At 44.2% G+C, this 26,516-nt stretch overlaps 1 protein-coding gene across 5 annotated transcripts in view; it reads left to right on the top strand.

The window, feature by feature from the left end:
• The window catches only part of LOC137422108 (palmitoyltransferase ZDHHC3), a 203,976-nt gene that overhangs the window by 73,200 nt on the left and 104,260 nt on the right, over window positions 1-26,516 (top strand). For all 5 annotated transcript variants that reach the window (XM_078772891.1, XM_078772893.1, XM_078772892.1 and 2 more), the window contains exon 5: window positions 10,401-10,482. In XM_078772891.1, the coding sequence (XP_078629017.1) occupies window positions 10,401-10,482 (82 nt within the window). The remainder of the gene's footprint in view (window positions 1-10,400; window positions 10,483-26,516) is intronic.

Raw genomic sequence — 26,516 nt, 5'->3', positions numbered from 1 at the left:
AGGATGATGTCAGCGAGAACATTCTGGAGCGGGCAAGTTGACACAAACTGGTTGGATTCGGATGAGGGTGACGTCAGGGGATAGATTATAAACGACTGGTGATCCTAACATCACTCTCTCGGTTGCTGGATTGTGGACGGCTCTCTCCTGGCTGGATGGTGGATTGCCCGGCCGTCTCCTCGTCTTGGCATCACTCACTGGGCTTGGTTCATTGTCTTTCGGCCGTGCCATGGACTGATTCTCTTTTGTTCGTGATTCATTCACCAACTCCTGGGAGAACGAATTGTTTGTGGATTCGTTCTTGGTTTCGTTCCTGGTTTCGCGCATCGGCACCAGCGAGATAGTTCATTCCCTCTGCAACATCGAACGGCCGGAGTTTCGAGCGCTCTGGTGTGGGAACATCGGGAGTTTGGATGGTCGGAAGAACGACACACAACTAGGAAAGCAGGGTTTGGTGGAGGCCGACTTTTTCAGCCACGAGTTAGCGCCAACCGGTGTGCGTTCCCCGCGTAAGGGCATGGGGCCTGGACGACTTGTGACTGGGGTTCAATCCGAGCAAAGAAAGCCAAGTGCCAACCACACACATTTATTTTATACGAGCTGAATGCACACAACGTTGCCCGGGTTCTTTTTGAATGAATTTAATCCTCTGTACATAGATCTTACTACTATAATTCAGCTTTTACTCGTGGCCGTAGAAGATTGACTACTATAATTCAGCTCAGCTTTTAATTGCAAAATGGGCCCAGCCCGGCCGAGGCCGCCAAGGCCGGCCTCACCACCTAGCCTATAACCTTCCCGGGGCCTGTCCCAACATTTTTTGTTTCAGAGGTTTCCTCCTATCTTTCACCGTTCAGGAGATTAGCGCGTGCAGACAAACAAAGAAACAAACAAAACTTTCTTTTATATATATATAGAAGAAGAAGAAAACAGAAGATTGAAGATGATAACATTATTTTTACCTTTGTCTGTGTTTGGGTCTGTTGTGGGAGCGCTCCATTTAGGAATTTAGTTTTATTTTATCGTGCATTATTTGATTACCGGTATTTCTTTAATAAAGCCGGTATTTTTGTGCAGTACATTTTCGTGTTGTTTGAGTTTATTTATTACAGGCTGAAGACTGCGTTGGGACCTGTGAACGTAAGCTCTCCGGTGTCTCCCCCTCCCTCTTGCTTCCCCACGTGTATTCTCCGCCATTTGAACTAAACGCCTCGTAGTAACAGCTCATTTGGTCATCCATGCTACCCTAAGGTGTTCACCAAGGGTAGTCACGCGACAATATTTAGACACAAATCATGCCCCAAAAACACGACTACATAAAAATGTATTAATACATGGACTCCATTCAATGCTACACTGAGTTAATAAAGGATACATTAGGGACTAGGTACATCTACTAAGACTGTGACTAGCTGATTGTGAATGAACACACCGCAGCATTTTCATTGGTGTGTTCATTACCAAGTTTTTATTATTTGCAAAATCAAACATTTTCAAGTATATTGGTTGATCTTGTGTGTAATTCAGTCTATTTGTCTTTGTGTAAGTCAATCGTCACAATTTTAAACCGATCTTCATGAAACTTCACCAAATGCTAGAGTTGGCCATAAGAAAAAAGCATATTGATTTTGAGCTGAAAAGGTTAAGATAGGCCAAAGGTCAACAATTTGGTCTGTATTTCTAAAATTCTCAATTTTCATCCGATTCACTTGAAATTTGAGGAGGATTTGCATATCAGATCACTGAATTCAACCACCAATTATTTTTGAGGTCAACATTGCCCAAAAGGTCAACATCGGCCAAAGGTCAACAACATAGTTACGTTTGTAGGGGGTAAACAATGCTGACCTTCATAGTCCAGTCAAATTAGTCAATTTAGAAGCCTAACCCACCATAATTGGAAAAGATTGTTTCTCTGTTGGATTCTCCTCTGATATACCCCAGGAATACCATGTCAAAAATAGAGATGAAAGGGAGGGGTGGAAGGGGTCTAAATATGCTAATTTATGTTAATTAGGTCCAAACATCAAAGGAACAAGCTAAACAAGAAGAAATCTTGCATTTGTCTCAAGAATAATCAATTTAATGCTACCCAACTTCATCAATAGTGTTGTTAGAAATGATAGAAACTCAAATTAGGTACCTACTTGGATTACTACCTGATTATGTAATCATAATTATGCTAATTAAGTGTTGCCATTAATGAAAAACCGTCTTTTTCTATTATAGTCAGTGCATGTTTTAGGTATGCCTATTTTGTCCTGTTTGGCATCCCATTGATTTCTCCTCCAAACAGCAGTGCCATCTATACTCCAGGTAATTAAAAGATTAAAACAAAGGGAGCTTCCTCCATACTGTTTTGATTGGAATCATGATTCTTGATTGTTTCGTCCTTGTCATTCTGATTTGATGAAGAAATTACTAGTAAAAATGAATGTTGGTACTTTGTAGCATGTACAGGTGAGTTTTTAGGAACTTTAAAAAAGTCACCTTGGTAAAGCCTAATGCATGCCTGCATGCCTCTGCATGTGCTGACATTCCTTCCTATGTGATGCCATTTGGGCATTTCTGGCAATTATTGGTGAGGTATCTGTCAAGTATGCTGATCTTTTACTTTCATTACTGGTATTGTGTATCCTCAGCCATCAATTTGGTGACGTATGTGACGAGTGAACAGCATAAGGATGTAACAAAGGCACGACTTAAAAAGGACGTGGATGATACTTTCGAGTTGCTCAGGACACTGAAGCAGTTGGATCTTTTTTGTGGTGACAAGTCTCTGCGCAGCATAGTCAGTGGTGTCACAGCAAGCAACTCTGTGAATGTTGACAATGCAAAACAAGTAGGCCAGGCAATACTTGACGGCATGGTTGGAATGAGTGTTAATGACTTCTTTTCGGCGAAAAATTCAAGTTGTTCCCCTCGTTGCAAAGACATTGGTGACTACTACAGACGATACCATACAAATTGAGCCACATCTGCTCTTCCAGAGACTGAGTGTTATTGCCAGTAAGGAGGATGATCCCTCGGCAGCCCTAAAGTTTGAACTATGCAGCTACCCAGCAGCTCTGTACGAGTCACCCGTCCTCCTCAGAGAAGCCAACAAACCCGGCCTCGCTGATGCAATATGGGAATATGTGAAAGACTCGCGGCCAGATTCCTTGCCATCTACTGAGCTTCACTTTGTGCTTGATGGGGGATCACTCATACAAATAATTCCTTGGCCGAGAAAGGAGTCAATAGATCACATTTGTCAGTTGTACGTGGACTATGTAGCTCGCAGGTACTCTAAACCAACCATTGTATTTGATGGATATTCGGCAGAACCATAAACCAAGGATGTCACTCACTTGCGCAGGACAAAGGGTTGCTACGGGCCTCAGGTACACTTTTCTGGGCAAACTGTTATTTCTTTGAAGAAAAACGAGTTTTTGTCAAACACAGTGAACAAGCGGAGGTTCATAAACATTTTGAGTAAGAAACTGGAGAGAGCAGGATGTGTCATCCAACAGGCAAAGGGAGATGCTGATACGCTGATTGGTATGACTGCAGTAAAATCTGCAGAGTATGTCGACACTGTTCTAGTAGGAGAGGACACAGACTTACTTGTGCTTCTTTGCTGTCACGCAAAGAATCTTCCAAACGCAATCTATTTCAGACCAGAACCAAAGTCAAATTCAAATAGCTGCAGAGTATGGGACACAAAAATGACGAGGGATATCCTAAAGGAAACTGCATGCGAAAACATTCCATTTGCACATGCCATTTCAGGTTACGACGCAACTTCTAGACTGTTTGGGGTTGGAAAACCACTTGCTTTCAAAAAGCTGCTTAACAATTCTAAGTTCAGGAAGCACGCAGAAATCTTTTTGGCTGGTCCAGATACCCCGCATAATCAAATTATTGAAGCTGGTGAAAATGCACTTGTGTGCCTCTATAATGGAGGGGAAAATGACAGCCTGGACACACTTAGATGCCAGCGGTTTAAAGAAAAAGTTGTCAGGTGTTCAAAGGTGGTTCAGGCACAGGTTTTGCCTCCAACCTCAGCTGCGGCAAAGTACCACTCCCTACGTGTTTTCTACCAAATCAATGAATGGAAAGGAGAAAGTTCCAGACTAAATGCCACTGACTGGGGATGGAAGGCGAAGGATGGCATCTTCATTCCAGAACAAACAGACCTGCCTCTGGCTCCTGACTACCTACTTGAAGTTATTCACTGTAACTGTAAAACTGGCTGCAACACTCTGAAATGCACTTGTCGGAGGCACGGTCTTGAATGCACATTTGCTTGTGGTGAGTGCACAAGTTGCACTAATTCAATGGACCCACAAGTTATTGAGGCTGAAATTGATAACTGAACGACCGCACAGCTAAACAAGTGTTGTAGAGACTTACATATAGGTTTGTCTCCTCTATTTGTCTTACCTGGTGTGAGCAATTACTTTTTATTGTAATATGTTTCTTGGTAAGGGCCTTATTTGCATAATTTGGATAACTTGCATAATAATAATAACTTCATGAAGTTCTGGCCCGTACCATTGAACACCTTGACCATGAAAACCCAGGTTTTGACACCATTCTTATAATTTGTGGTTCACTATTTCAAAAGAAGGTTTTTCATCAATGGCGACACTTAATTAGCATAATTATGATTACATAATCAGGTAATAATCCAAATAGGTACCTAATTTGAGTTTCTATCATTTCTAACAACACTATTGATGAAGTTGGGTAGCATTAAATTGATTATTCTTGAGACAAATGCAAGATTTCCTCTTGTTTAGCTTGTTCCTTTGATGTTCTGAACTAATTAACATAAATTAGAATATTTAGACCCCTTCCACCCCTCCCATTTATCTCTATTTTTGATATGGTATTCCTGGGGTATATCAGAGGATAATCCAACACAGAAACAATCTTTTCCAATTAGTGGTGGGTCAAGGCACCATTTGACTGGACTATAGAGCCAGGTAGAGTGTATAGATTAGTGTGCTCTGAATGTCATGAAGAAGAAGAAACCTCAATGTATAATAAGTCCGAAATTTGTGTAGACCGTATGTCGTGGAAGAGCTTGTATCTCCATCCCCATGATAGGGGTGGGGTTTGTTAATTAGTGAGGGATTATGGGTAAATTAATCCCCTGTATGTAATTATTGCCTCTGTAATATTTTCCTGTGTTCCTTATGACATCGCACTACACACCATAGACAAGCCAAGTAATCGACACCATAATTAATAACGCTAAATAAAAACCAATCGGAAACATGACATTGAGCACTATCTCTGATAACACTGACTTGGTGAGCACACAGGACAGGCAGGTTTGTGAGGCCACACCTAGAAGAGCAGTGATTGGTCTGGGATTTGATTGGCACAGGACTGGTGAGATGGGACTCACTGATAGGACCAGAGACGGAGACGTCGTGGGATGACGTCAGAGCCTCAAGTACAAAATAATTAGGACGGCGGACATTTTATCTCTCGGGTTCTGGATCTGGTGGTGAACTGTCATGTGCCGACATTTTCTGCTTCTCGTTCTGGATTCCATATTGAACTGTGGCTATTGATCTTGCGCAAGGAAGCTTCATCACGAACGGTTGTGTTCTGACATCTTCATAGTGATCGTTAGGAGGTAGAACTGCGGTTTCCCAAGCGACGAACATGACCGTTCATGATGTTTCCCAAGCGACGAACGTTTCCCAAGCGACGAAGCAAGAACGACGAGTGAACGGGCGCGGCCTGTTCACTGCGCTCTCGACGAAGCCAGGAGTGAGCGGACACGCAGCGAGGCCTAGTTTGCGTCAATGAGCGCCGTTTCCCGCCAAGGACGCGAGGGGGTTTTGACTTGATTCAAGAGCCGATTCGAGCTAAGTGCCACAAACTACACATATTTATTTTTCAGTTATTTTATCCCTTGTCTGCATTCGGGTCTGTATTGGAGTGCTCCAATTAGGAATTTAGTTTACCTTGCATTTTCTTTGTTACCGGCATTTTGGTTAATAAAGCCGGCATTTTCTTGTACATTGTAAATCCTGTGTCAGTTGAATTAATTATTGCAGGTTTGAAGACTGCCGGTGGGATCCGTGAATGAGCTTACGGCTCCTCCCCCGCTTGCTTCCCTCGCGTGTAACAAAGGTCCACCATTGAATTAAACGCCTCGGAGTTAAAGCTCGTTTGGTCCTCTGTGTCACCCTGCGGTATTCACCACATGCAGGCACACGACAATATTTTAGGGATTTCACAATTATTACTTGCCGGAAAAGATCCCGGCAAGTATGTTGATCGGTTGGTTTGTCTGTCTGTTTGTTCGCAGTACTACGTCTACACCGTTGCACGTAGAATCACCAAACTTTGCACACATATTTGTCTTGCCCTGGAATAGACTGTGCCCAATTTTTAACTCTCTCGGCCCAAGGCCTCCATTATGATGTCATAATTTGATAATTCGACAAGTACAAAACTTCATCCAATCAGTATGCAATTTCTTGAGCAACATGACGGCATAAACTGGTGGAGAAAAAAAAATAACGATGACGTCATTGGTCAAGTGGTTCGGCCGCCATCTTGGAAAAAGCGAAAAGGTTTGCACCTCTATATCTCCGAAAGTGCTGAATAGAAAAAATTGAGACATGGCTCATTGAAAAGAACTCTCCATGTGGAATAAATTATGTTAGTGATGATGTCATTGGTGTCTCCATTATGACGTCATAATTCGACAAGTACAAAGCTTCATCCGATCAAGATGCAATTTCTTGAGCGTCATGTCGGCATAAACTTGTGGAGAAAACATAATAATGATGACGTCATCGGTCACTCACGTGGTTCGGCCAACATCTTGGAAAAACGGAAAAACTTTTCACCTCTATATCTCCAAAAGTGCTGAATAGAAAAAAAATGAGACATGGCTCATTGTAAAGAACTCTCCATGGGGAACAAGCATTCTGAGTATTGCGCTGCAATACATGTCCCCTACCGGCAGTCTGTCATCCGGAAAACTGTTGGGGAAATTACCAAGGGTTATTTACCCACAGGTTCTGAATCGTTCCCAATCGCTAATTACCTCAGGACGGGCTCACCTGTGATTCGCACTCGGGACTTCGATTTATACACCTTGCAGACAGGTCAGCAGAAGCACGACAAAAAAAGTTGTTGATACAGAACCTTTCGAGTCACTAAATATCAGTAATTTATTATATTTTCCGGTTCACGATCAATGATCGATGTGTATATGTATGTTGCTCGGCTTGGCTCCACCCCTCCCGAAAGCGCGCACTGTGTCGCGCTTTTGATGTTCGCAGACGAGGCTGAGGGCGCGCGGTGCGGCTTGAGGAGAACTCTAGAATAAACAAGAGATATCCATTAAAAAAAAAAAAATTCGTTTAATTAACGATATCTGCCAAACCACGTGCCCTATCGCAAATTCCAAAAGGACATTTCAGTAGACTGACATGCTGAACAGATCTGTGAAGTTTCCCCTCGATTGGACCAAAAATGAGGGAGCGGCTCGGTTTTAAAGGTTCATGCTTAAAAACGTCATAACTCTGAAACCATGTGACGCATGACGCCATGCTCGCTGACTTTTTTGTTCGTCATGGGTATGCAATTCTGCCTGCAAAGTTTGTCCTCGATCTGTTCAGCCGTTGCAGAGAAAAAGGGTTGTTTCGTGTTTTCACAAAAAACAATATGGCGGCCGAACCACGTGTCCTGTGACGTCATAATTACCATTAAAATATTCTTCAGACCGAGTCCCCCCTACGGTGAAAATTTGATCTCAATCAGTCCTATTATTGCAGAGAAAATCTTTTTTAAAGGAAATTAAAACTTAAAATGGCACTGAGTTGAGGATCATCAGAATTATCAGAATGCCCAAAGTTCAAAGTGCCATAACTTTGTCAAAAATGATCGAAACGTCGTGAAGTCGTCGAACTTGATCTGTAACTTATCATGAGGAAACCATGTACCAAGTTTGAAATCATTAGCATTAAGCGTTTAGAAAAAAAGTCCGGAAAACTGTTCTTTGCATGACGGACTGACGGACTGACGGACTGATGGACAGACAGACGGACAGACGGACAGACGGACGGACGGACGGACGGACGGACAGACTGACAGACGGACTGACTGACGGATTGACTGACGGAGGGACAGCATGCAAACCTATCGTCCCCTCCGGTGTACACCGGTAGGGGACTAATAAAATATGTTAATGATGATGTCATAGGTCAGGTCCCTCCATTATGACGTCATAATTCGACAAGTACAAAGCTTCATCCGATCAAGATGAAATTTCTTGAGCATCATCAAGGAATAAATCAGTTTAGAAAACAAATAATGATGACGTCATCAGTCACGTGGTTCGGCCGCCATATTTGTCCAAAATGGCCGATAAAAAAGTACATTCCGGCAAGTCCTCGGTCTCTGACCGATTTTTCATTTGTTTGTCTGTTTGTATGTCAATTGCCTACAGGTCACTATTCTAAACCCATCATCATTAAACTTTAGCAAGTTGTATATGTCGTCACAACTGAGAAGCCTATTGATTTTGAGGTCAAAGGTCATCTTGATGTCAAATTTCTAAAATTGTCATTTTTTATTTATTTTATTGCCGTGAAAGTTGAACAGCATTTGCAGATTGAGTCACTGAGTTGGGAAGTCAACTATTTTTGAGGTCAAAAGATCAAAGGTCAACTCATGGTCAATCTTGAAAATCAGAAATGTTCATCCGATTCACTCGAGCTATGATTAAGATTGTCAATTTTAATCTTTATTAAATGGACAATTTGAAGTCTCTATGGCAACTTCTGGGGGCGGGGGGGGGGGGGATTTGGGGTGGATTTTTCAAGTATCGTGCTCTGCACGGCGTCTTTCTTGTTTTTTATTTATTTGTTTTTGTATACATAGACGACGCTCATGGAAGAACAAAAACTTTATTGTAGAGCGCTCGGCAAGTGGCTTAAGCACTCGAGAAAGCACTTCAACAAAACTGTTAATACGGAACGGCTGGCTTGGCAAGCAATATCAAGCTGATTGGTGAGTGAGCACACCTAGATGAGTTGGACAGACTGAAGACCCTTTTCTGATTCTTCAGCTTGTGTAATGAAAAAACTTAGTTTCGGGTGATTTTCAACCCTTTTCACCTTTTGTTACCTCCACAACTGAAGGTGGATGGAGGTTATGTTTTCTCCCCTGTCTGTTTGTTTGTGAGCAGGATATCTTAAAAAGTTATGGACAAATTCGGTTGAAATCTGGTGGAGAGGTTGGATGTGTTTAGGGGTTAAGGGATGAGTTGGGGGTACAACAAGGAAGAAATGATTAGATTTTGGTGAAGATCCGGTCTGGAACTGTATCTGAGAATTTTAAAGTGATTTTTCACGATTGAGAGATCGGGAAAAAAAATCAAGATAAAGCACGATATCTCAAAAAGTTGCGGTCGGATTCGAACAAAATCTGGTGGACGAGTTCGGGTGTGACAAGGAATAAATGATTAGATTTTGGTGAAGATCCGGTCTGGAACTGTATCTGAGAATTTTAAAGTGATTTTTCACGATTGAGAGATCGGGCAAAAACCGATATATAGCATGATATCTCAAAAAATTGTGGACTAATAAATAAGAAAACTAGGTTAATGAGTTGGCGACGTGACAAGAGCAAGCCGATTAGATTTTGGTTCAGGTTAAAATCCAGATCCAGCCTATCAGTGGATACAAAACATAAACTGTTCACTAGGCGGAGGTTTGCTCTCCACCGAGTGCCGTTCTAGTTTTCAGTTGATTTCACCTGCAAATCATGAAATAATTAGGCTTGCAAATGTTCTTTGCAGATGTGATGAAGCCCTATTGTTATTCAAGCAATGCTCTAAAGGTTTTGTTTTGATGAAATCCTGGTGATTTTTGGAGAAAAAGGAAGTGTTTCATCGTGAGATGTGGTGTTTTTTATTTTTGACTGAATGCATTTTACATCAGCAGGGTCTTGCAGTGTTCGGTTGTATAAGTCTGGATGCACGAATATATTACCTTGCCAGAATAAATTCTATTTAATTTGTTCTTCTTCTCAAGTTCAAGTGCTAACCCACCCCCCTCGCGCTATCCCACTCCTACCCTCCTCCCTTCACCCCCGAGAAAAAAAATACCTATGTAATTACCCTGTCGAAGAGTTTTCCAATGAGGTATCAAACTACCTTTCTACATTTGGCAGCTTTGGAGCAACTGTGGAAATAACTTGCACACAACCTCTATTTATATAGGGGGGAGAGATATCATTAGTAAGAAAATGTATAACCTCGGTGTACTCTTTTGACATGGTTTGTGAGTATCTTGTTCGTATAAATGCTTGAACACCCCAAATGATTCTAAAATTTCCATCACACAATAAAGTCCAGCTTATTGTTTTGTCTCCAACAGATGTACATTGCACTAATTTCCCTGCATGCACTCACAATGGTGGCAGTACACATCCTGAACTGTCTTGGAGACACGTATGACAGTAAGTGTTTCTATTTCTCTGCTATTTATAAAACAAAAGTTTCTTTTTTTAACGGCATAGTCCATAGGGCAATGCCGTTTGGAACAGCGTTTGTCTGTCCATCGGGTGTATGTATGTATATTCCTTCCGCAGGCATTTTGCGGGTTTATTCCATTGACATGCATGCATGCATTCCATTGGCATGTTATTCCATTTGACCTCGCTAATTTCACCACAATTCCACTTTTTTGAAATACCAACTTCTGTCCTGGAAATCCTTGGTGTCCTTGTGTTTTATACTTCTCCCCCCCCCCCCCCCTTCCCACGCATCCTCCCCCCAAGCCCTCTCCTTCCCACACATCTCCCTGCTCTTAAATGTTGTGTGCTCTCAAGTGTTTGTGTGCTTCCCCTTCTCTTGTCTTCCGCTCCCTCTTTTTATATATTTTGTTTGTCTGGTTGATTTGTTTGTGAAGTAAATGTCAGCTCTTTCACGAGCCTCGATTCAGTATACAAAAAAAATAATTGAAAATTTGTTTTCTCTGCAACCGTTGGTCCAATTGACGCGACATTTTCACTATTTTGTAAAGGTTTGTAAATTGTAAAGTACTTCCCATGGGGAATAACATATTGTTACGTTTGTGGGGGGAAGGCAATGGAATACCTTCGGCCAGGTAGGATTGTGTAGATTAGCATGCTCCGGATGTCGTGTAGCCACTTCCTGTAACTAAGTAGGGCCGGATGTTCGGATTAAGTGTGACGTGTGGCCATACGGAGGGTGGCTCTTGTGCTATGTTGTTTAGGGGTGAAGGGTAAATCCCCTGTGTGTGAATGACCTCTGTGATTTTTCCCTTGTTTCTTATAACACTACACTACACACACTACCAGCCAAGCGATCGACTCGTATTTATAACACTAAAAAAGCCACCAGGATTCGGACATGGAACACCACTGCTGGTGCCGCCAGCGAAGAACTATCTTGATGTACATCGCAACACCAAGCAGGCAGGGCCGTGGGCCCTGCCCCGAGAGGTGGTGATTGGTCTGGGCGATGGAGCGATGAGATGGACTCTTTGGTTGGAGCACGCGCCAAGGTCATCGGACAACGTTCGAGACCAGGGAACAGAAAGACTGGGTCCCGGCATTTTTCCCACTCTTGCTTCGTGGATGTGGTCACAAGCGGTCACCGTTTGTGCTCTCCTCTCTTGCGTTGGCACTTTTATTGTGTGGAGGAGCGGGTGCATCCTTTCCCTGGATCATTGGTGCTGACTTTGTGACGACTGTGTGTGCCTGGGAGACCTCGGTGCTTTGTGGAGCGTGGGACGAGGACGGAGCGAGGGCCTGCTCGCTTCATGTTCATCGTTGGCAGTGAACGCGGCTTCGCGCCAAGGCGTGTTTTCCCGCACAGGGATGCGGGGCTTGTGACGACCCCAGACGGTCAAGGGGACCAGAGCTGAGTACCCGCTAACATTCCAAACACTACACATTATTATTTTCCATTTATTTATCCCCTTGTGTTGTTTTATGAGTATTTATGGGGGCGCTCCATTTAGGATTTTTGTTTTACTGTGCATTTACTTGTCCTTGGCATTTAAAAAAAATTAAATCCCTTTATTGTTGCATTTCAATTCCTTGCCCTGTCGTGTTTAATTGTTGGTGGTTTAGAAAACCCGCTTCACGCCCGTCCGTCTAGGTAAGCTTCGCTACCCTCCACTACTCCTCGTGTGTATAAAGAACATCCACCATAGTTGACTGAACGCCTCTGAGGTAAGCTCGATCGGTCATTTGTCCGAGGCCGGTTGTTATCGGCACGGACACGACAATATGTTAACGACGATGTCTTGGGTGCCGTAATTATGACGTTATTAATCGACAAATAGAGCGCTTGATCCGATCAGTATGAAATTTATTGAGCATAATTTAGAGATAATTTGGTCGAGGAAAAAAAAATGATAATGTCATCGGTCACATGGTATTGCAGCCATACCTTTACTGCGTAGCCTGTATGGCATTGCCGGCTGGAACAGTACTTAAATTGTACGCAATGTTGGAGCTGAAGATGTGGTCACATGACAGGGGGACAGCAGATCCTCCACTCAGCAGATCCAAGCCTGGCTACGCTGTTGTTGGACTATCGGTCTTGTTTTTACTACAGTTCAAAAGCGTAGGTTTCATTGTCATAAAATACATCACACCTTTGTTTTCCTAACCCTCTGAATACAATGTACCTCTGCACGGTACATTCTGCAAAACGTCTTTCATTGTGAAGCTTGAGTTAAATTCACTGTTATATAATTAATTTGTTCTGCAGATTGCAATTTATTTCCCTTCATCCCTCTGTCTAATGAGTTCTGCAATATGAAGTGGTGAGAAAATTATCCGATAGAATGGACTGGTGTGAGATCAGTGTGAGAAGCAGATGTTTGAGGCAATACATAGAGCTGTTCCTTTCATAAACAAATGAGTGCTTATTCCTTTGGTGATAAAACATACTGTTATTAATTTTGGGGTAGAGTGATATATAGATCAGGTAGATCTGTGTCGGTATCATGCTCCGACTGTCGTGAAGAAGAAGAACTATCTCGATGTACATAAGTAGAGGACCTGTCTAGCCCAGATGTCGGATTAAGTTTGGATATTTGTGGTCTTACGAGCATGGCCTTGTGATAACTAGAATGGGGATTATGCTAATTACCCTGTTCGTGAGACCTGGTGATCTATCCTTTGTCCCGTATGGCAACGCACTAGACATGTAGAGCAGGAAAGGCCCATTAGAAACGCACACACACACTAATTAAATTCCCCCCCACAACAAAACTCACTGGAAGCCAGTTTGGGGCACTGCCGATGGAGCTGCATCCAGTTACATCACCAGCTGGCATAGCAACACTCATTGCATAGGCAGGCCGGGAGCCATGCCCAGAAGGACTCGCTATTGGGCAGGAGTTGACCAACCAAAGGCTAAAGTAAGGAAGGACTGGTGATTGGCCAGGGGTGGGGCAAGAAGCTTCCCTCGGATTGGTGGATGGTTGAAGGAAGGGAGCAAGAAGCGACATACTGATTGGCCACCGACCGATGGCATGAGGAGGAGAGCACGAAGCACTTGGCCAATGGGGAGGGACTGACGCGAGAAGGACATTCGAGAGGTTGAGAGGCGATGGACTGATTGGCAGAGAGAGAGAGTAAGAGAGAGAGAGCTGACGTCATGAGACGGCCGATAAAACAACTCGCTGGCCGACATTTTGGACACCCTCTCGTTTTGGATCACTCTCGTTTGGACTACCTTCTTGTGTTGGACCCCTTCTCGTTTGGACCTCCTACTTGACCCTGGACCATTGCTTGTTGGACGACGACGGATGGTGGAGAGACGGTGGAGTGCTGACGATTCTCCTCCCCTGTGTTCACGTGCGAGCAACGAGCATACAAGCGAGGCTTGCTACTGCAGCGTACGCTGGCCTAACAGCGTGCGAACAAGGGCACGTCGAGGCCTGGTTCGCGCCAACGACAGGGCGGCCATCCTCCCGCCAACACCGGAGCCGCATCCAGACTGCGTGCACCAGCCTGACGATCCTTGACACACCTCAGCCGAGTTGAGATAAGCCCACACACACACACGCATGACCCCTTTATTTTCAGTTAAATTCTCCCTTGTGTGTTTTAGATGTCTGGTGTGGGAGCGCTCCATTTTAGAAACATTAGTTAGTAACCGGCGCGTTTTCTTGTTCCCGGCATTCCGTTGTAAATAAACCCTTATATTATTTTCCCCTGTATATTCTAAACCCATTCCCGCTTGAGTTAATTTCCTCCAGGATTGAAGGCTGCCGCATGGGACCGTCAGGTAAAAGCTTCCCGCTTCTTCTTCTTCTCTCTTGTGCCCGTGCTTGTATAGTGAAATCTGCTATTGAATAACGCCTCGAATAACGCTCGATTTGCTATCCGTGATTTCCCGGTCTTCACCGAGGGGAATCACACGACAATACTCATGACATGACGAGCCATTACTTTCACATATATTGCTATGACTAAAAGGAGAAGTGTGTGTCATCGGTTGGTATCTCCATGTGCGGGTTTCAGAAGGTGGAACAGAGTCCTCCCAGGTCTCGAAGTATCCACCTCTGTTTCAGTAAGGGATCACGATTCACCGACCAATCTGTTGAAGTTTTCTTTTCTCGAGCTTTGCTCCAAGGGATCATTGTCAGGATCGTCACCGAACCCTGGACTGCCTATAATTGTAGTTCGTTTGTGGTAATAGTCCCAGGAATGTTTTTCAAAATCTCAGTGAAGTTGTTCGTTATCATTCCTGTTGCCTCAATTATCACTGGTGCAATTTGGATGCTCTTCAGCTTCCAAGACCTCTTGACCTCATTTTTTAGGTCCTGGTATTTGGTCATTTTCTTGATGTCTGTGTTATATAAGCCAAAATCGCTGGGTACTAATATCACAATCAGCAATGCTGTCTTTCCTTTTTGTACCTGAGTACTACTGTTTATCTGCTTTGTCTTCTATGTACCCTGAGTACAATGCTTTGATTTCCATGCTCACGCTTGTTGGGATCATCATGTCGTATGTAAGCATGATGACCTCATTTTCAGTGATTACCCTTGGTTTGTGTTTCCATGAGTTTTTTGGATTTGTGATGTTGAAAATTTGCGGATGTGCCAGTGGATTACTCTACATACTTTGTTGTGCCTTTGTATGTACAGCTGTTCTGACGTGTCTTTCACATCTCAATAGGAGGTGATCCATACTTTATGTTTCTACCTTGCAGACTATACACTTGTCCAAAGGATTCAGTCCTGCTATTTTCTTAAATCCATTGGTATATAGTGTCCTTGTTTTTGGGCGTTTATTTTGATTTTTTTCTCCATCCCCATTGAGTTCACCTCTTCTTATGCATTCCAATGAGCCTTCTTTTTCTATCCCCAATCTCTCCAACTCTCTTTTTATGTTCTTGCTGTTTTATGTTATCCCAGTTGGCGGTGTACATTTGTTGATATTTTGCTTTATTAGCCTGTCCCATGTGCAGCGGGAGATGGGATTTTGCAATCACTTCTGTCTGTCTATGTCTGTCCAGGCCATAACGTTTTTACCATTTGAGCTTTTCTCATCAAATTTTCAACAAATCTTTATAATGAGAATATGGAATAGACAAATTAAGAATTTTGTCAAAAGGTCAAATGTCAGCGTCACTTAAAATCATTTATTTTCATCCAATTGACCTGAAAAATTAAATTTACCATTTGAGGTTTGTCATCAAATTTTTAACATATCTCTATTATATTCTGCTAAGTTGAGTGTGTGTGTCCGGGGACTGGAGCTTTATGTTTTATTTATTTCTGGGGCTTTATGTTAAAAACAGACCGGAAGCATCTTTTCAGTTTCTCACCTCAGTGCAGATCTCTGTCCCCATGCAAGATATGTAGTCTTCCTTCTAGTCTGGTCTGTGAGGGGAAAAATTGTGCAGATTTGTCTACAAGCATGACATTTGGCACACTTGTAGTTTTTGACATGCTGAATTCATATCTGCCGGGAGCCAAAGCCAATTCTCAATGGGAGCGCCATATTTGACACTTAAAAATGGCCGCCACTCAAAAACTGACTTTTCCGTTACTAGCCAACCAAAAGTCACATAATTACAATTAAAAGCACTTTTCTAGGGTTTTGGACCTCACTGATTCTAAATCTGATGTCTGTTTGACAGTAGCCTTGACAGGAAATTTTACATATTTGTATTTTTTATGTTTGACAATTTTTTTAAATTTTAATTTTTTTATTTAAATTTTATTTTTTTAAATTTTATTTCAGGTGCCTGTCGTTCTGCTGTGGGAATAGAAGAATAGAGAATAGAAGTCCTAGCTGTACTGGTGGTGGATGGCAAGGATGGATGCCATCAACTGGGAGCTTTGCTGTGTCTGCCAAGAAGAAAAGGATGAACGGTTGCAGACGCCAACGGAAGAGGGCCTTGCTTCAATTGAGAAAGATCTGAATGGTTTTAAAGCCATTGGTGTCATGCCTTCTTGTTTGAAAGTGTCATGGGCTCAGCTTAATGAGGGCCAGGGCATTGCTAAGACGCTTCAGACACACAATGCCAAATATTACAAAGTTTGCAGAACCTACTGCAGTAACTCTCGCCTGAAAAGGTTCACTGAAAAAGAGGATTCTTGTGACCAAAACTCACCTAAGAAACTACGGTCCAGTTTTGCAGTGTCTTCTGCTCCTCAGAAGTCTCCTTGTTGCATAATATGTGAGGGACAGGACCAAAAGAATCTACGTAAAGTTGAAACATTTAATGTAGACACAAACTTAAAGACCTGGGCTCAGAGCACCAACAATTTCAATCTTCTGGGCAAACTGATTGCCCATGCAGCTGATGCCCATGCTGGTGACACTTACTATCATGTACAGTGTTACTTGCACCTGAGAGACTCAGCTCGTGCTGAGGATCGCAGATCATCTGCAGGTCCTCCTGCCCCTCACTTCAATTCAGTTGCCATTGTGCAAATTGTTGCTTTAGTCGAGGACTCTGACTCAGTCTTCAAACTGTCTGCTTTGCGACAGTTATATAGAACACTTGTGGAGCAACAGGGAATTCCCTGTTCTGATACCAGGGAACCACATGCCACACGGTTCAAGGAGTATCTTCTGAAGCTGCTTCCTGAGTCGACAGAGTTCTCCCAGGGCAAGGAAGTCTATATCTCTAGCTACCAGAACGTTGGAGATCTAATAGCTGAAGCCCATAAGTCCCAGATAGGTCAGGATGATGCTTTGTTGTTGATGCGAGCAGCAGTAATACTTAGGAAATGCTGTCTCCAGAGGCAAGAACCATTTACTGGTTCTTTTGCCTCTGATTCCCTGACATCTCCCATCCCTGGACAGCTGAGAAGCTTCCTCAACATCCTGCTCCAGGGCCCCTCAATCTTGCATGAACAGAGCAATGAGGAGTTGCAGGCACAGGTACAAGGCAGGGCAAGAGTTGCAAGCGCCATTGCCCAGCAGATTATTTATAATACCTGCAGTGGTTCACATCATGCCACAAAGTCCAGCAACATCCGTCACAACAAAGAACATGAGACCCCTTTCCCTTTGTACCAGGGCCTCAAGCTGCATGGTGAGGGTAGGCGGAAGAAAGAGATCAATAATGCCAATGCCTTTGGGGTTTCTGTGTCTTACAGTCGTGTCTTGGAGATCAGGCGATCCATGGCACGAGCACACGTCAAACAGTTTGTCCAGGATGGAGTTGTGCTGCCCACAAATATCCGTAGTGGGGTCTTCGTGACCTTTGATGTAGACAACTTGGATAGCAGCAACCAAGGTAACTTCTCCCATGATGAGTTCCATGGGACAGCAATCAGCGTGACAAACCACCTGTCTTGGGACAACCAAGGAGTACAGCGACCCTCTATCGAGCTGGATCCTACAGACACTACTGTACCACAACTTCCTGAATCCTACACAGTGGTTCAGCCAGCTGAATTCTCAAGCAATGATTTGCATGTACCATGTACTCCAGATCTCAATTCTCGGCCATCTCATAATCTGCTACATGGAGCCAAATTCAAGGATGAGTCCTGGATGGCACATGTGTCCACAGTGCTGAAACAGGACACATTGCCAGAAGGTGAAGTCATCCCCTGGTCAGGCTACAACTCCCGACTCATGAGTGATGACTCTGTGAAGCCTAAGGCATTGATAGGGGTTCTACCTCTGTTCCCTGACAAAGCAGCCACACCTTCTATGATGAAACATGCAATGCATCTCACAATGCAAGGCACAGAGGCCCTCAACCCTGGTCAAACTCCTGTGCTTGGTGGTGACCAGCCTCTGTATGCCATCGCTAAGCAGCTGCAGTGGTCATTCCCTGACACAATGGGGGAAGATAAGCTGGTCCTGATGATGGGCGCTCTACACATAGAGGACAAAATGCACCAGATGATTGGTAAGTTGCCCCGGGACTCTGGGTGGAGCAACATTCTTACTCAGGCCCAGGTCCTCACATCTGGCCGTGCCCAGTCTGTGCTTCATGAGCATCATATAAAGCGCACTCGCTATGCTCACCAGGTCTCTGTCATGGGTCTGTATCTCTTCAGACAGAAGTCATACTCCAAGTACTGCTCTGGTGTTGAGGGACCACCTGAGTCTCTAGAGATCCGGGCTCAAAGGTCCAGAACTCACAATCCCATGTTCATGTTCTGGTCTACCATCGTGGACCTGGAGCACCTAATGTGCCGCTTCATCCTTTCTCTCGGTGAGGGAGACTTCCTGCTGTATGTGCAGGTCTGTGATGAGCTGTGCTCCTGGTTCCATGTGATGGACCACACAAACTATGCTCGTTGGCTACCAGTGCATGTGCGGGATATGGTCCAGTTGCCTGAGAAGCACCCACAGTTGTATGCTGAGTTTCTCAAGGGGAACTTTGTTGTCCAGAGGTCACCTCACAAGTTCAGCCTCATTGGCAAGGACCAATCTCATGAGCAGTCAAACAAGAACCTTCAGGCCCATGGTGGTGCAGTTGGTCTGTATGAAAACCCTGAGGCCCTCACTCTTTTCATGCTAGCAGGTCCCGACTGCTCTCGATGTATCGAGGAGTTTGAGGCTGTGTTGGACACTGCAAGCTCACGCACTACCCATCACGAAGAAGCAAGTGCTTTGCAGACTAAGTACAAGAAAGATGTTCTGTCATTTGTGGAGATAGCTGAACAGCTAGGTAATCCCTTTGCCAATGGCCATGAGCTTGTGGCTCTACACACACAGGAGGTCATGAAAGATGAAGTTGTTGCATCGCTTGCCCAGCTTCATAACCTTGGAAAAGACCTGCATGCCAAGTTTGTAACACAGACTCTAGACCAGGACACTTTGCCAATAACAAACACTCTCAAACGCCAAAATGTCCTCACATTTGCCAATCGCCCTGTTACCACCAAAAAGGGAGGCACATCAGGCAGTGCTCAGAGAAACTCTTCCCTCATAACCAAGCTTTTCCTGTCCTTGCAGTCTCGACCTGATGCAGACATGGAAGAGTTCTTCCGGTATGAGAATCAGAGAGAACCACCTAGTCTCTCAAACCAAGGATCACTCAGGTCTGGCAAAAAGTCGGACATTCTAGAGCACCTAAAGGCACCCACTGGTCGCTCAGCTGCAGCCAAAGCAGCCACAGTTGTGGTACTTGACATGGCAGCTGTTGTTCACATGGTGCGGCCGACCTCAGCACACACATTCACTGATTATGTGTCACAGCATTTGGTGCCATTTGTGGAGTCACAGGTAACTCCAACTGTCACACGGGTAGATGCTGTCTGGGACACCTACCCAGAGGACAACCTCAAAACCCTGACACACCATCGTCGTGGCTTAGGCCCATGTACCAGGATTGGGGATGGCCAGACCCGTATTCCAAAGAAGGACTGGAACACTGGGTTCCTCAAGAATACTGACAACAAGAGGGAACTGTTCCCCTTCCTGAGTGCACAGCTTGTAAAGCAGGATCTGGGTGGGAGACTTCTCCACAGCACCAACAAGGAGAGTGTTCTCTCCAACAAACAACATGACGTGGCTGGTCTTCAGCCATGTAACCACACTGAGGCTGATACCAGGATACTGCTCCATCTTGCCCATGCAGCACAGCAGCGCCACCAGGTTGCCTTGGTGCGCACAGTCGACAGTGATGTGGTCATCCTGGCCATTCACTTCTTTTCATCACTTGGGCTGTCCCAGTTGTGGGTCTGTCTCAGCAGTGGGAAGAAGATGCGTGACATTCCTATCCACACTCTCTCTGCCCAGCTGGGACCATCAACGTGCCTGGCACTGCCACTATTCCACGCGGTCACAGGCTGTGACACTGTGTCACACTTCCTGGGATGTGGTAAGAAGTCAGCCTGGTCAGCCTGGCAGAGCACACCAGGACTGACGGACACCCTTGTTGCCCTCACCAGTGAACCCCAACAGCTCAACCCACAGTCCCAGCACATGCGCACTCTAGAGCGCTTTGTTGTAGTCATGTACAGCAAGGGCTGTGGTCTGGAAAGAGTCAATGAGGCTAGGCTTCGACTCTTCACAAGTGGGAAGAAGACACTAGAGGCCTTACCACCAACACAAGCTGCTCTATATCAACACATCCGCAGAGCAATGCTGCAGGCCAGCTTCTTCTGGAGTCAGGCAACGTCTGTTTACCAGGACATCCCTGACTTCCATGACTGGGGGTGGCACAAGGACAGCAGTGGTGGGTGGTTGCCCTTCTAGACAACCCTTGAGGACAGCAGCAAGGCCTGTTCCATCCTTTTGCAGTGTGGCTGTGCGAAGTCATGCACAGGGAACTGCAAGTGCTGCAGAGCTGGCGTTCGTTGCACAATTTTGTGCAAATGCTAAGGTGGATGTGTGAACAATGAGAATTCATGAATCAGTGTGACACCAGTCACAGCACGTGATATGATTGATACATTTATTGATTGATTGATTTACTATTAATATATGTAAATTAATTAATTAATATTAACATAGTGCTTAATGGTTATTAGCCTGATTTTGTTGATCAATAAAGGATACCTTGATCTCTTGGTTTTACTTGTTTTACTTCCTGATTTATGACTTTAAGTGTCAAAGTTATGCAAAATTTATTATAATATTCACCGACAGCCATATTGGATTTTCCAATTTGGCGATCCCTGTCAAGGCTACTGTCAAACAGACATCAGATTTAGAATCGGTGAGGTCCAAAACCCTAGAAAAGTGCTTTTAATTGTAATTATGTGACTTTTGGTTGGCCAGTAACGGAAAAGTCAGTTTTTGAGTGGTGGCCATTTTGAGGTGTCAAATATGGCGCTCCCATTGAGAATTGGCTTTGGCTCCCGGCAGATTTGAATTCAGCAGGTCACAAACTACAAGTGTGCCAAGTTTCATGCTTGTAGACAAATTTGCACAATCCCCCCTTAAAATCCCCCTAACAGACCAGACTATTCCCACAAGAGGAGGTGCAATGTTTATTCTCCACAGAACACATTCTGATTGTTTGGCGAAGCTCTGCAGACACAGGGCTTCCTTCGCCTGTAAGGGGTCCGTGTTCCTTTATTTGAGATTTTCTCCCCCCCCCCCCCCTCTCCCCCACCCTCTCCTTTTGCCCCCAACAAAATATTTTTTATTTCTCCGATACCCTACCACCCCCCAGCGCTCCAGTCAGGATTTCTCTCTTCGGGATTTGCCGGGAGGTCTGTTAAACAGCCCGGTCTGGGAGAGAGAGAGCAGCATCATATTGTTCAGGGCGGGTGCAGTGCTCGCTTCGGATATTAGGATCCTGGGTTTGAATCCCGGTTGATTGTTGAATTAATGCCAGGCGGGTTGACTCAGCCTGTCATCTTTCCTAGGTCAGCAAAATGAGTGCCAGCTTGCTCGGATGAATGAGCCATTCGGGTATCCTACGCCAGAGTGGCGACCCATCCAGCATTGTGTCCAATAGCCAAGGAAACTGCTTCGGCAGCCACATGCATCGTCATGATACAAAAAGGAATGATCATCATCATCATAGTCTCCACTGCATTACAACCAAACATATGATTATCCAGTTTAACCACATTTTACCCTGTAACATCCTCGTACTCAATAGTCCAATGCTGTCGATACTACATTCACCTTGCATGTGTCTGTGTATATGTATATGTATAACTACACAAGCATAAAATATATATCAGAGTGTGTGTGCGTGTTGAAATAGAAATGTTGAATTTTAACTTCTGACTAAACTTAAATTTCAATTTTTCACTTCCATACCTCTCATGTTAAGAATTCCCTTCCTTATTCCCAGTTTCGAGACTCCGTCACCTTTGCAATAATGATTTGGACTTTCGATCCAAAGATCCCATCACCATCCAGCCTTTTGTCCTCCTCATCATTTCCTCTCTCCTAGCTCTTCTGCAATCTCCGGCACATTGTCAATTGCTCTCCCTACCCCCCTCTCCTCCCTCATCTTTCCCTGCTCCTCCCCTCCCCTCTCTTGTATCCAATGCTCCCCCTCCCTCTTCTTTAACGGTATTGACTTCAAACATCTGGGGCCTTCGCTCAAACCTCACTGATCTCTCCATTCAGGTTGCTTTTGACAAACCAGACTTGATGTGCTTAACAGAAACTTTCCTCCTTCAAGATGTCTCTGATTCCTTAATATCTCTCCTTGGTTACTCCCTCCTCTGGTATGATAGACCTGAGCCTCATTCTGGTGATTGGGTTGCTAATCTTTGTCAAAAACTCTCTTCCTCACCCTCCTGGCACTGCCCTCTCTCCACCAGACCCCCAGGAGTACCTCTGGCTACGGCTTACCCTCCACTCCCACCTATTATTCATATGTGTGTTGTAACTTCCTCCAAACAGTGATGACTCCATTTACATTTCACTGTCTGACAACATGGACCAACTTCTATCCACTCATCCCAACTCTCTCTTCCTCATATGTGGCGACTTCAACAGTCATCGTGCCAGCTGGCTGGGTGTGGGTTCCTCTCTTACCAGCCATGTCATCTCAGCAAAGAACTTCTGCGACCAACTGGAACTGACACAATCTGTCAATTCCTGCCCCGGATCTCAGTCAAAAGAGCTTCTTCTCTTCTAGACTTGGTTATGACAAACTTTCCTGCAAATGTCTGCTGGTCTTCTGCTCCAATCGGTTCATCTGATCATTTGCTTGTTAAAGTGGACATCTCTCTGGCCATTCTCAGAGAGCTTCCTCAGCGCCGACGAGTCAGGAATTTCACTCAGGCGGGATGGCACGGTCTTCAAGCCGCCATCAAACACCTGGACTGGTCTTCCATCTCCACTGCCTCTGACATCAACTCATCCTGGGAATTCTTCCAAAGTAAACTGCTCTCTCTCATGCACAGATTTATCCCATCTCATCTTCAGTTGTCATAACCTGCCTCCCATCCATGGTACACGGAATCTTGTGGTGAGGCAGTTGCCCTGAAACAACTTGCCTTTGCCTCATGGAAGGGAAATGCAACTGAAGGCAATCTCATTTCCTTTCACAAAACTTGGAACAAGTGTGTGTCTACTCTCAGAAGAGCCAGGAAACAATCTCTCTACTCTCAAGACTGAACTCTCAAACCTGTCTCCCTCTTCCAAATCCTGGTGGCATCTGGTAAAATCTGTTTCTGGTGTTTGTTCCCCCTCCATCCCCTCCCTTACCTCAAACGGCTGCACAGCTGACACTGCACGTGAAAAAGCCGAATGCCTCAACTCTGTGTTTGCCTCAAAATCTTGTGTCCCAAACCCATCTGCCTGTACCCACCTTGCCCAGTCATATGCAGCTGCTCCTGGACTCTGTGTCCTTCTCTCCCGACAAGATGGAGAGGTTTCTGTCAAACCTCGACTCTTATTTTGCAACTGGACCAGGCGGCATCAGCCCACGAGTCCGAAAATACTGCTCTGCCGCTATATCTCACCCTCTCCCTGTTCTCTTCACCCTCTCTTTTGCTAAAGGTCATCTGCCATCTGCTTGGAAATGAGCGAACATTGACATTTTACACAAAAAATGTGCAAAAACAGGTCCTTGCAAACATATACCAATCAGCCTGCTCCCAATAATCAGCAAGGTCATGGAATCCATCATCGCGTCTGATATTAAATCCTTCCTCTTCTCCAATGGCTTAATCTCTAATCATCAATTTGGATTCAGACCAGGTCCCTCTAATCTTGACATGCTGCTTCTGTTGTCTCAACAATGGATGGAGGCCCTCCATGTCAACCAGGAAGTCAGAGCCGTCTTCCTTGACATATGTCATGTCTTCGATACGGTCTGGCACCCCACCCTGCTCACAAAGCCCTCTTATAGTATCCATGGAAACCTCCATGCATGGCTCATGGACTTCCTCTCCTGTCATCGGAAATGTGTGGCTCTAAATGGAATTCTCTCATCTCCCCTTCCTGTCTTGGCTGAAGTTCCTCAACGCAGTGTTCTTGGCCCTGTGCTTTTTCTGGTCTTAATTAATGATCTCTCTGACTCCCTGGAAAATCCTCTCTATCTCTTTGCTGATGCCTCCACTCTTTGCTGCTCCATATCTCAACCCTCAGATCGACAGGCAGCAGCCTCTTCACTCTCTGCAGACCTGGATAACATCACGAACTGGTCAAACAAGTGGAACACTCTCAATATGTCTCTTCGTAAAGTTTGTCTGAACAACCCTACCATCTACTTTCTGAACAATCCCCTCGAACAAGTTCTGTCCCTCAAGCTTTTGGGTCTCACGATCTGCCATGATATTCCCTGGGAAAATTACATTTCCAAGCTGACCTGCAAAGCCAGTCGCGGACTGGGTATCCTCCGTCATGCGAAGTCCTTCTGGGCACTTCTGAGCTCCTCACCACATACAAAGCTTTCATCCGCAGCTTGATGGAGTACTGCTCTTCCCTCTGGGCTGGTGCACTTGCCTCACACCTAGCTCGGTTTCAGGCTGTAGAAACCAAAGCATTCAAAATCATTGGTATCTCCTGTGATGAAGCTGATTCTGAGGGTCTTTGTCTCTCTCACCACAGGCAGGTTGATGGTCTTTCTGTCTTCTACCGACTCCTCTCCGGCCTTGCACTCCCTGCTCTGTCTGTGCTCTGTCCCCTAGATATTCCTGCAGGACGCACAATCTGTCAGCATCCGTCTTCTGGTGATACTGCCAATATAAAGACTCTATGCTTACCTTTACTCCTTCATCCTCTTTTCTGCCGCCTCTGGAACAATGTCCCACACTCTCTTCAATTCCTCTCCTCCCTCCAGGTCTTTAAAACAGCTGTTCAACACCATCTTTTATCTTCCCCCATCCAAAACCTTGATCTTTTCTACCCCCGTTAAAACACCCCATATCCACCTTTTTCAAATTCCGTTTTCTTTCCTGAAAGTCCTTGTCGTGACCATCTTGTTTATCTCTTGTACCCCGCCCCAGCCCGCTCTCTTCCATAGATCTCCCGATGTCCCTGTCCCCGACTGTTGTATTTCCCTTTCTCCCCCCTTCTTGTCTCCCGTCCCCTTTATTATATGTTCTTTGTGTTAGCTCTTACATGATCCTTGACTTGGTATACAAAAAAAAAATTAACCAAGAACAAATACATTCAAAGTACACCTCCCCCCATGCTAAATAATTAAATATCCTCCAGTGCGGCATTGCTGGGGCACCTCTGGTGCCGGGCAATACCGCCGTGCAGTTCATAGAGACTGTATTTGGAGGGAGAGGTGCACAATAATTGTTTGATTAATTGCATAATTATAATCAACAAAAGATTGTCATAAAATATTTTCTTAATCAATTGGCTAATCGCATAACCAAACCACTAGTGCGTCATCCAAAGATGTAACTTTTAGAAATTTAATTTTAAACTGTCATTAATAAAAAATTAAATACTTAATTTATTATTCAATAAATAATTAATCGATTAATTGATTCATCAATAAATCAAAATACCGTTTACAGTCAAATCACTTGGTCATTGTCATGTCCAAATATCAGCTTTGTCACTCAAAAGATGCCTGAGATATTGCCCAGATGAGAAAGAAAATAAATAAATGATTAATAATGAAAAGAAATAAATAATAATCATGAAAAATTAAATAATTAATCAATTGGCTAATATAACACATAAACCACCACCATTTCATCCAAATCTGTAACTTAAAAAAATATTTAAAAAATTAGTCATTAATTGAATAATTAAATAATTAATCGATTAAGTGATTAATCAATAAATCAAAAATAGCCTTTACAGCCAAATCACTTGGTCATTGACATGTCCAAAATATCAGTTTCCTAACAAAATGTGCCTGACATAATGCCCAGAGGAGAAAGGAAATGTATAAGTACTTAATTATTTAATCCTGCGCATGCGCAAGATTGGTCGTCACGTCTCTTCAAAGCTGTCCCCGCGCGCACGCTTTCGAAGTTAAGTAATTTTTCACAATTGTGTTTTTGTCGAATCTGTATCTTTCTTTCGGTGTATGTACCTATTGGGGTGACTTTAATAGGTTTATCGGTGTTGGTTTTTCATACCTGTGTACAGAATCGTCGTTTTTTTCATATCGTGTATTCTGAGGCCTAGTGTAG

Source organism: Myxine glutinosa, chromosome 2 (genome assembly GCF_964187855.1).
Source record: "Myxine glutinosa chromosome 2, kmMyxGlut1.1, whole genome shotgun sequence".
In the NCBI taxonomy this organism is placed as follows: Eukaryota; Metazoa; Chordata; class Myxini; order Myxiniformes; family Myxinidae; genus Myxine; species Myxine glutinosa.
Note: the sequence above shows the minus strand (reverse complement) of the source record. Positions and strands in the feature narration are given on the sequence as shown.